This window comes from Polypterus senegalus, chromosome 17 (genome assembly GCF_016835505.1).
Source record: "Polypterus senegalus isolate Bchr_013 chromosome 17, ASM1683550v1, whole genome shotgun sequence".
Classification (NCBI taxonomy): Eukaryota; Metazoa; Chordata; class Cladistia; order Polypteriformes; family Polypteridae; genus Polypterus; species Polypterus senegalus.
Window position 1 is genome coordinate 56354447 of NC_053170.1, and position 12080 is coordinate 56366526.

At 35.6% G+C, this 12080-nt stretch overlaps 1 protein-coding gene across 1 annotated transcript in view; it reads left to right on the plus strand.

Moving 5' to 3' along the window:
- csmd2 (CUB and Sushi multiple domains 2) overlaps positions 1 to 12080 on the plus strand; it is a 967861-nt gene that overhangs the window by 798752 nt on the left and 157029 nt on the right. The window contains exons 33-35 of the mRNA XM_039739491.1: positions 1181 to 1297; positions 4434 to 4547; positions 11554 to 11649. Of these exons, the coding sequence (XP_039595425.1) occupies positions 1181 to 1297; positions 4434 to 4547; positions 11554 to 11649 (327 nt within the window). The remainder of the gene's footprint in view (positions 1 to 1180; positions 1298 to 4433; positions 4548 to 11553; positions 11650 to 12080) is intronic.

The following is a 12080-nucleotide window of genomic DNA, read 5'->3' on the forward strand; positions in this document are numbered from 1 at the left end:
TGATATAATACTAACACTTTTTCCATGTTTTTAAGTGACTATAACTCTTTTTATTTTCCAGATAATCTAGGTAATGAATATGTAATCATGAAAAAATTGCACTAAAGTTTTTGACCTCCCAAAGAGTGAAAATATAATTTTAATGCAAAGTTTCACTATTAATAGAGATAAATGATTATGTATCGATATTATCAATTAGTTATGATGTGAAACAAAGAGATGAGAAATATGTAACTGGAAGTAGTTCTGATGACTTTTTACTCCTTCTCAGTATACGAGAAAGTCGATACCCGACTACTCGTGATTTAATTAAGAGTGTGAATCTTAAATTATGATTTTATTATTAAGTTATAATAGTGATTTGCTTTGGCCTACATCATAGTGTAAATCCCTCTTAAATCAAACTAAATTATATTATAAGTTAACATTGCTCCCTATTGGATATAGCATTCCAGGTTCTAATCCTACCTAATGTTGTTGCACGTCCTTCCCATATATACTTCAGGCTTCCTCTCACACCCGCTAAGGCACAGGTATTGAAATTTCACTTTGACTCTGCAAGTGTGTGTATGAGTGGACTCTGAGAGGCCAGTGCCTGTTTTGTGTCAGGTGCTGCCGACATTGGCTCCTGTCCCCCGCATACATGATCTGGAGTGTGTTTGAAACTGTTATTAAAAAAAAAAAAGAAGAAAAAGAAGACTGGTTTGTGTATGTTCACAGAGCACTATACATACTCTATTTGTTTCTTGGGAATGTATTAACACCACCATGACAAGGCAGCTTCATTCAGTCTCTCACAACTTTGTATGAAGAGATGATTCTTATCACTGTCCACCTTGAACAAAACCTTCCCTTGTTTTCTTTTACATCATGCTGTCTTGTGTTTTTTAGAATGATAATGCCATTAAGGATTTGAAACCAGAACTAATATTTACAGATGTATTTTGTACTCAGGACTGAAGGAATGGTGTTCTGTTGGCAGAGTACAACCATTTCTTTAGTGTTAAGGGTATACCTGGACATTCCTATTTTTTTTACAATTCTACGTCAGTTTTATATTTTTTATAGTACAATGGTCTAAATATTGCTCATTCTGGTGTCCTGAATAACCTCTGTAGTACATTGTTGATTTCAAGCTGAATTTCTGTTGGCTCATGCGTTTCTTCTCTCACTCCCCCAGCTCCATGTGGAGGACAGTACACTGGCTCAGATGGTGTGGTGCTCTCTCCAAATTTCCCTGGCAATTACTCCAGTGGACAGAGCTGTCTTTACTCCATTGTGGTAGACAAGGACTATGGTGAGATTTTTTTCCAACTTTGAAAGGTATAACTATGAACAGACTTCAGTGATTCTGGGCAATTCATTTTCCAGTTTTTTTGGTTCATTGCCTATTATTAAATCACTGTGAAACCCTGAGCAAAACACCTATACCCCTTTTACAGAGCAAAAATATTTAATTCCATTCCGTGTCAGTGAATGTCAGCAGGCAGGACAGAATGGGTTATATTTTATACATTTGTAAATGTTTCAAAATCTAGCAGGATATAACTTGCAATGATAATGCAAAGTGTCACCTCTGATTGATGTGGAAAGGTGGGGAGTTTCATAGAAGTTTTTCCGTTTAGGTGATTGATTGAATTTGGAGGAAAACACAAGCATACTAAAAAGAGAACAATGCTGTAGAAGAAATGTTTTTTTGCAAAAATAAAAATCGATCTTTATTGCCTACTTTGTGCATATAAGGGGGCCTACTATTGATCAGCAACACATCATCTATAATTTCCAAAAGAGCAATCGGTTGTATGGTTAAGTATATGATACAAACACGAAAAGCTTCCTCTCATTTTTATAACTGGTAAATAGCAGATCCTGAGCTACTGTGGGTAAATCAGATCTCCTCCTAATATGTGTCTATACCTTTTTTCTATGATTGTGTTTTATTTTCCAATAGGTACAATCAGAACAAAGCTTACAGTAAAGTACACTTGTGTTTTTTAAGTAGTGATTTTACAGCTCGCAAGTAACACTGATGATCTTAGAAACTACAATCACTTCTGAGTTAAACATGCATGTACCATAAGCTCTGGTCAGTGGAGCATTACCAGGCTGTGATTGTTTAATAGTTGTTAGTTTATTATGGTAGAAATTATTTATACAAGAGACATATATATATATATATATATATATAACACTTCATATTTGAGCACAGCTGATGCTGAACTAAAAAAAATATTTTTTATCTTCTATGGTTCATTAATTTTTGCCATTTGTCCACCATATAAACACAGAAGTTTAGTCTTTTATAATACATTTTTATGCTCCCTTTATTTCCTTCACCACTCTGTGCCACCGATTTGGCATTATTCTCTCCTAACATTGAATGTGTGATGACAGCAATGATAATTGTGAACTGGCCTCACAGAAAGCTTTCACTTAAACAGATCACTTGATTTAAACTGTTCTCCAATGGAAATATTTTGGCAATGTAAAAATAAAGAACCATTCTTTCTTGTGATTGAACACAAGTTTACAAAGAAAATAGTAAAACAAATTGAAACTCATTTTACTAGGATGAGCTATGCAGGGTCAGGTTCCTGATTATCAGGTGCTTGTGCTTCACTCAAAAGCAATGAGCTTTAAGCACCCAAATACTGCTGCCCTTCTTTATTATCTCCTCCTGTACTTTGGCTTCAATACTTACCTGGTTTTGTTGTGGGCCCTTAACTCAGCTCAGTCATGAACAATGGGCCACTGCCATGACCTACAAATACAGCCCCATCGGATATGTTTGGAACTATTCCTGGAATCACTTCCTGAGACAGGAATGCATTGTGAAGGTACACTTTACATGAGATCTATCAGGAAGCCTTCGGTATCCCCACATCTCTGAGCCCAAACTAACATACTAGTCACTCCTGATCACATGATGCTGCCTTCCCTCTGTAATATAAAGCAGGATCAGACCTCTTCCATAAAGTAACCATCCCTTCTACCTAGTGTTCTGATAAATCTCCTAGGCTTCTATTCGTCTCCTATGATGTTTTCCTCACTTTAGAGCTCATTGAGTAATTAAGGATATAGGACATCTTTGAAATGAATGGGGGTTATTGGCTGCAGTGGCTGTTTACCCACATTGACAATTCAAGGGGCTACTAATCACAGTATGTCATTCTTTTAAAGATGTGACCCTGCCTGACTCCTCCATTGTCACATATCTGCCCTTTAACCCTTTTGAAACTTTTAGAAACCCATTGCTACATGCAAAGTAATTCTGTTTTACGTAGAAGGTGTTTCTATAAGTAATTTTCATGTGTTTATGAACAAATAGTATGTAGATATTGCATATAATTACATATAATTACTGCATGTATAGCTGAGAATCAATAAAAATTGTTTAAATGAGTGCCATAAGAGGGTATAACATTCCTTGTTATAATCTGTCAGATACTTCAAGAAACCTGCTAGGATGATAAAGTAGCCTTCTTTGCCTCACTTTCTTAGATGTTTCTTTGCTATTTTTCTTTTCTCCTGGTTTGTCATGCAGCAGCACCTGAACCTAATAATTACCTAAATTGCCTTGCATGCCTCTTGGATATAGCAATTTGCTAAGCAATTAAAACAATTAAATATAATAATGCTGCTGCCACTGTGAAATTACCTATATTTGTACAACCTGTATTCTTAAATACATTTTTTATATTTCCCTCCTTGATTTCATACTTCTAGCTCAGTGTCTCATTATTGTTTTCATTGCTACTGTGGATCAAATGGCAGTGATCTATATTACAGCACTGCTGTTTATTTTTTTGACATTAACACACCTTTTTGAAATAGTTTTGGCTAAGGTGGAAAATAAACTTATAAACTAAGACATTTGTGGCACACTATTTCCATTGAAGAATGATAAATATGTTTAAACATGTACATTTAATCAGAAAAATGTACAGAATCATTTTGCAGATGAAGGCATCACTTTAAAATCTCATTGAACAAATTAAATATATTGTAAAGTATACTAAAAGGATTGTATGTATATTTTTAAAACTTTGTCACATAGTACACTGTTCAAAGTCCTGAAAAGTATGAATACATAAAGGTCTGTTGAGAATATCTGGTAGAGTTAACACACAGTTCCAGGGTTTCTTTTTTTTAATTTCATCTTCATGGTCTAGTAGAGCATTAAAGGAAGATAGAGGTGAAATGAGAGCAGACACTTCTAAGTACCCATCTACATATAAATGATGAAATCCACTGTAAATGCCAGCATGCCTTGCTAAAATAACTTGAGCACTTCTGAAATAAACTTTTACCACTAACTTAATGAAGAATTCTTTGATTCATGTAACTGCAATAGTGTAATACATTAAAGGAAAACTTTCAAATACACATTTACATATTTTGGAATCTCACCTCCTTTTTCCCTCTTTATTTAGTTGTCTTTGGCCAGTTTGCCTATTTCCAGACAGCATTAAATGATGTGGTTGAAGTGTATGATGGACCTACCCAGCATGCCCGGCTTCTAAGCTCGCTCTCAGGATCTCATACAGGTACTTTAACAGACAAGTTTTGCAAAGAATTTAAAAGGGGTATCTGTGCTCTAGAGAAATAGTACTAAAATGGAAATTGTTTGTGTGTTCATGATATCAGAAAGCTGTGTATACGCTACCTCAGTACTGTAAAAAATCCTTCCATCTCAAGAGCTAAAATGTATGGCTTGAACTGTTAATACAAGTTTGATAAACTAACATAAAGCATTTTTTTACAATATTTAAAAAAAAATACATTCTTAGGGTCATTGGAAGTTACAGTATCTAAGATTGGATTCTCCTTAAATAATTATCTAATAAATTATGTCTTAACAGTATCATTTTAAAGATAAAGTTCTGTAGAGAGTGATAAATAAGAGCAAAAAACTACACAGCATAACCCCAACTGAGATGGGATCTCACTTCATTATAGGTTCTACCTAAACACAGCCACTTAGAAATTTAGAGATTTGCTCATTTCGTTTTCTTTCTTTTTTTGGATAATGGGAGTTAAGCAGGAGTCCCATTGAAAACATCAAGAGCTTCAAGCCTAAGATGTCCAAGTCTGGAACTGAACAGAAGAACCAGCATCACATTAATTCAATTGGATTTTTTGCCCAAATGCTTTTTCATATAACATATTAATTCACCAGTCTGAAGATGCTTACAGAAACAGTTCTTAATGCACTGGTGGTTGTATTTGCATACTTGAATTCTTACCCTGTTAACGCCTTCCCCTTGCTTTATGTTATGTGCCTCCAGCATCTCTTATTTGCTGCTAATTCCTTGATTGTCCTTATTTATTTGCTTCTAATTTTGCCATTAAACATAACGTTCAACAATCATATGAACTTCTACATGACAGGTATTAATAGACAAACGTCAGCCATACTTTAGGTCACTTGATGAATTTTACTATGGCTTTCAAGATACAAGCATAAGTGAAGTTTTCTTTGGAATCTCCAGTCTAGTTGTTCTTTATCCTAAATGTGTTAGTTTATGAGAAACTGTGAGCATGTATACTGTATACAGTATGCATGAATGGGCACTCTGGTAGATGTGTTCCCCTCTGGTATTAGATGCTACCTTGATATGATAGGTTTTGCTACCAATGGCCAGCCTTAAAACTGTTTTTGTCTATTATCTTAATTTTTCAATTTTCTGTATTAGCTATTGTTAAATTTAGATTTCTTTATCCTTTAAAAACCCAGACTGATATCATCTGAAGCTAGACTTGTAGCTGTTTAACAAAATGGAATTCTTGTTTTCCTTTTTTAAATTAATCCACTTGGTAATACCTATTGTCTCACTTTTATACATAACTTTTCACTGTTTAATTTTTTAATGAATTGCTGATACTGTTTTATATTGTGAGTTTATTTATATTTAATAAAGTACTGACAGAGTAAGTGAATAAATGAATGAATGAATATTTACCTCTTAATCATAATTTACAAATGTGTCTTGTTTGTAGTAGAAGAGAGCCTGGCTGTTATATGAAGCAATTTTTCCCATATACAATTTGCTATTAATATATTTGTAGAGTTTGACCTGGATAAGAAGAGATCATCTGGCTTAAACACAGCCGTTCATGCTGAGTTTATGGAACTGAATATCCTTCTCTTGATCTTGCTTTAAGGGAACAAGCCACTTCTTTTAATTTAAACACTAATTGCAGCAATTTTAAGCATTCATAGAACTACCAAAACATTTGTGCAATTGCAATGGTAACAACAGATTAAAGTCAAATTTTCTTCCGGAGTACTGTACAGGTATGAAATATGACTGTGAGCCAGAAGAGCAATGTCAGTTTTTGAGACCTTCATAGTCTGTCTCCTGTATTGTTTCTTTTACAGGTAAAGAAACTTTGCAGTAGCCTACAGTTGGCCTAACTTTACAGTTTCTCCAATTTCAGCCAGAACAGTCAGTTTTGATGATTTTTATATATAAAAAAACACAAAGAGTAACTGAACAGTGTGAATAAATCCAAAAGCTTGTATAGTAACCAGAAGCTCAACCAGACCTCTCGCCCAAACCAAATCTTAAGACAGACATTTGCATTTCTGTGGACAGAAACTTTTCATTATGAATTTCCAATATAAAATATTGAATAAATTCTTAACTAGACAAAAAGCTATGTTAATAAAGTATTGATGTAAAAAAATTACTGTTAATCAAACAGTGCTAATGCTTTTATCATTTAAGCACTAGATTGAAAAGATGGTTTGTAACAAGAAGTCAGTGCCACTATGGGCAGATTTCCTTTGCTCAAGAAGACAACTGACATCAATGAAATAGATTATTATTAATAATAATCATGCACTCAACCCCAAAATAGAGCAGAACCAAAGCAGACATAACATGTACGAAACACAAAGATAATTGCAAAAGAAACAAACATGCAGCAAAGCAGAGAGAAATGAAAGTGATAACTCACAGCTTGTGGAACTCTGTGTTTGTGTGTGTATGTGTAGACTTTAAAAACTATTTAGGAGTGTCTGTGACCAGGTTCTCCACAGTGAACAAACTTGGCACTTGTGTTTTAATCTGAATCTTTGTGCCACCTCCTTTGTGAAGAAGACTCATGCAAGCCCTCTTCCTACCAGTTGATAGGTTCATTCTGTTTCTGATTGCTATCAATGTGGGGGTCATCTGTTAGAATAACAGATTGAGTGGCAGAGTTCTCTCCATTTTATTTCAGTAATAAATGTTTCAGGGGTGAGTAAATGCACTTTCTAATCTACATAACTTTAAAAAAAAAGTGATGCTGTCTGCTGTTCAATTATCAAATGTCTACATTGACAAGGTGGTACACATGCACAAGCTCCAGGCTAATGTTACACTGAGTTACCACTAGCACCAAATGAACTGTCTGAGCATGGTTGCTGAAAGGGCACCTTTTGAATAAAAAATGTTGTGGGGAGAAATGGGACAAGACACGATAAAATGTTGAGGTCCCCTGGAGATCCCCATTTTTTAGCAGCAGTGCTACTAACTACAGAACAAAAAAACCAGAACGTTAGCAGTAGAACTTCTGTGAGCATGCCAAGGTTTAAAGAATTCCATGCCTCTGTGGGCTAGTGATGCTCCAGCAGACGCAGGTTCAAAATAAGCAGCCATTTCTACCCATCACGCAGGTTACATAGATCTGATTACACAGAAGGGGCAGGGCTTCAAGGGGTCATGGGGTAATTGGTCTTCAGAGTGCTCATTCTCCACTTCCAAGCTAAAGTGAAAGAGAATTTAGTGCATATGTTTCAACATAACCCATTCGTATTACATTTTCCAGTTTGAAGCCCTTAACACATTCCCTCGACACATTTTTAATATTATTTCTTTTTATACAAAAAAGTATTTTTCATAAAAAATAAATAAATAAATAATTAGCGGGCCTAGATGTCTGATAGGGCAGGCTTAGCCTCTTGAGGCCATCCCAAACTGGTGGGTCTGAACTCAAAATGCTAAAAACGAAGTGCAACCTATAGCAGGCAACATTACAGCACTGAAGACACAAGCCAAAACACAACTGCATAAATTATTTTATCTTTGTTTTTGTTTCTGAAAACCCAGGAAAGTTGGATAATCCTATGCTCATGCAAGTCAAAAAGGCAGATTCTCAAAAAATAGTTGTCACTTTGACTTATATTCATGTTTCAAGGTACCCTTTTTCTGATAACTTGACTAAAATTTATTTCTGTCTAAGATTCCACCAAACTCAAAGTCATCTCCACCTCAGTCTGTGAATTCGTCGTCTCGGCTCACTGCCAGTCGCTAACCAGGGACTTGTGCTTACATATGCACTCTCAAATTGCAGACAGTTCTCTGCCTTTTGGATGGGACAGATCCTAAGCTGCAGGTGGAGCACTTCACTCTGTGTGTAATGTCGGGCTGGCTCTTGCGCAACCCAAGTTAAAACTTATTTCATTGGAGTCCAGCAAAAGGAATAAGGAGATTATCCTGTTGCATATAAATTGAATTGATTGATGTGTTTTTGTTATTCTCTTTTGACAAATGCATACATAATCCGGGTTTTAATTAGTACAAAGCATGTGTCCACTTCTTTTCAAAGGGATAAGATTGGAAATATTGAATATATTACAAAAAGACTCTTTATTTGAGTGTAACATAAAGAGAGGCTTACTACAAGCTTTCACAGTAGTTAGGCACATAATTTTAAAGGGATTACAATGTACATTTTTCTCAGGATACATTGGAATTTTATTCAGAGCAGACTGCTTCAGTTGTTAAATGTTCTTAATAAACACATTTTTCTTAACAAAGCTAGTGAGAAGTCAAGTAAAACGACACCTTTTATTGGCCAACTAAAAAAACATTAGAATATGCAAGCTTCAAAGGTAACTTGAAATTTATCTTGCCTTAAGAAGGAGTCTGGGTTGCCTTGAAAGCTTGCATATTGTAATCATTTTTAGTTAGCCAATAAAAGGTGTCATTTTACTTGACTTCTCACTACACTGATAATGGTTAACGCAGTACAACACCCTAGTACTACATAATGAAGCTGTTAAGAACGGCTAGTTCATACCTTATTTGCACATACAGTAAAATACTGTATGTCTGTTACTTTTCAGTGTTAATCCTTTTGACTACACACACTTTCCATAGCTCTTGCCTATGACCACTTGCTTTGCTGGTAATAAATATAGTCTCCTATCTATTTGATTTTAACTCCAAGTCTAGTTTACCTAACTGTTCTGCTTCTTGAAATCGTCAGCGCAGTACATGTAGCCCAGGCATTACAGAGAGCAGCTTTCTGATTTCTCTTATACCTCAGTCAGCCTCCTAATGAACAACCCTGGGAATCTCTGGGCTTCTTGTGTGTCTAATTTTCTGGAAAAGAAAAATATACTGCCTGAGCATCTCTGTGTTTCCACTGCATTCAGTCTTATACCTTATCTCACAAAACAAATTCTCCCTCCCAAGTGGCATTTGTACTACATTCAGCCATAAAATGCCAAATTGCTTTTTTAACACACATACTTTTCTTCTGAAGCAAAAATACTGAGACAAAAATTTTGTCACTTGGGCAATGATTTTTTTTGCAGGTTTTTCAGCAGAAAATTGTTAGTACAGTTTTCAGAGCCTGTATTTCTTTCAAATTCAAAATTCTGTTTTAACTTTAGATATAAATGACAATGTAAATGCAACATTTCAACACATTTGCTTACCTCTACCTGAACCATTTATTAGTTTTTTATTGATAAATAAATTAGTTTATTTGTTCATTCCTCAAAGTTGTTCTTTAGGCATATTGGGAAGCCATGGTGAAGAGGTGTGTGGCTGGCAAAGGGTCAAGGGCACAATTGGTTAGGCAAAAAACACAGGAAACATGCATAACATGCTGTATCTCTGAGAGCAAGAGAATATAACATTTATCAAGTAAGATCAACTAAAAAGACCTTTGTGAGAAGATGGGGAACAGAAGCTATACGATGTGGTGTCCTGTTAGGGTAGCGCCACTATGATAAGAGACAAAGAAAGATGAAACCTTTGTGAAGGCATGTAGTGTTTGGTAATGACCCTAGCAGGCAGGATGTCCACCAGTCACTGGAGATTCCTGACCTGCCCCTTAGTAGATGTGGTCAAGTAGGGAGGGCAAGAGGTTAGGAAAAATCCTGATTGACATATAACAATGTAGGACAATTGCTACTGAAGCTGCTGTCCAGTTGTCCAACAAAGCTGAGTTTGGAAGGGCTAGCCCAAGACCAGCATTTTCTCTCCCATCCACGAGAAATAGCGCAATGAGCTGAGCATCTTGGGGTTTAGCTGAGTCATTCAGCTTATTAAGGATTCTGGCGCTTCCTTGGAGAATTAAACCCGGCTTAGGTTGGAATACAGCTAGGCTCAGACTTACTGGTGATGAGAGGCTAGGGTTATCAAAATAGTAGTGGGGTTAGATACGACAAATAACAGAGTAAGTGAGAAATCATATCTGGAAGCAGACAGAAACAGAGTTTGTTTTATTTCACTTTACAATTTACTTTGTGGTCTATATTTTGTGTATTCCTTCCTAATATGTTTTGAGAGCCCTATTTGATACCATATGTGTGGAAGGCCAAGGAAGAGGTAGAAAAGATATGGTGATAGAGAAATCAAGAGGGGAAGAACCCTGGAGGAAGTAGTGCAGGGTAGAGACAAGTGGAGGAAGCGTTATACCAGGCAGGGATAAAGCATTGAGGATGACAGAAGCGTTGCTGTCTAACTATATCTGGTACTTTGACATTCTTTAGTGTATGGAGAGCTGCGTTAAGGGTGCCCTATAGATTCACACCATGTGAGATCCAAGGCTATCCATGACTTTTTTATGCTATATTTCCTTTCCCCAAACAAAATATTTAAATTATGTGCCAGAGGTGCTATTCCAAACTGCTACATAAAGCACAATAACACAGATTTTTAATGAACTGAAAAAGTCAAATTCAAGATTGGTATTATAAGGAAATGTTAGTTGCTTTCCTTCATGTGTATTTCATTTACAAAAAGGTAAAAAAAATTGACACCTGTCATTGCTCAAAAATTCCAATATCTGTAGGTGTGTGATTTACAAATTATAGTGTATGCATAAAAACAAATACATTCAGAGCTGTGGCATCCCAATGTCTGGTGTAGAAGATCTATGTGCATCGGAAAGACAGTAATCTTTACTGTAGATGCACTGTTAATTAGGGGTTCTGATTCTCTACACAGAGAACCACAGATGCTTGGAATAAGCTTCCAAGTAGCATGGTAGACAGTAAGGCTTTAGGGACTTTCAAAACTCAATGGTTTTCTAGAAGAATTAAGTGGATAGAGGTGGCGAGCTTTGTTGGGCTGAATGGCACGTTCTCATCTAGATTGTTCTAATGTTCTTCCTTTAAAACAAAGGACTTTGAATAGAAAGACAAACTTTTATTTTAATTAGAAAACCTTTTAAATAGTTCTGGAAACTAAACCCAATACCTCACAATGAATTTTCAAGTGCACATTTTGGTTTCTGTGTGTTTTCATTCTTATTTCTACCTTTTTCTAGGTGAATCACTCCCTTTGGCAAGTTCCAATCAAATTTTAATCAAATTTAATGCCAGAGGACATGCTACATCTCGAGGTTTCCACTTTGTATATCAAGGTATAGTTAAAATTAATCTTACTTATTCTGGTTATGGGCATGTGTATAGATAGTATACTGTATATTCCATAAAATATAACCATTGATTTTCTGAATTCTTTTTTTACAGCAGGAGTCTGAACTTTTCTCTGCAGTAATCAAAAATGGGGATAGACAGGAATGTAATGGCACAGTTACGCACACGCTCACAATCAGGCATACCATGCTACTTTTGCGTCACAAATCCACCTTACCATATTTCTTTGGAATGTGGGAAGTAATACAGAAATGACACAGAAAAATTAACAGAGCACATAATTCTTGAGGATTTGAAGTTCAATTTATTCTTATAAAACATATTTTTACTGAAAAGCCCATTATGTTGTGCTCATTATAAACTCATTAAGTCTACCCCTCATGCCATCTTGTATATAAACCTAAATACTGTAAAT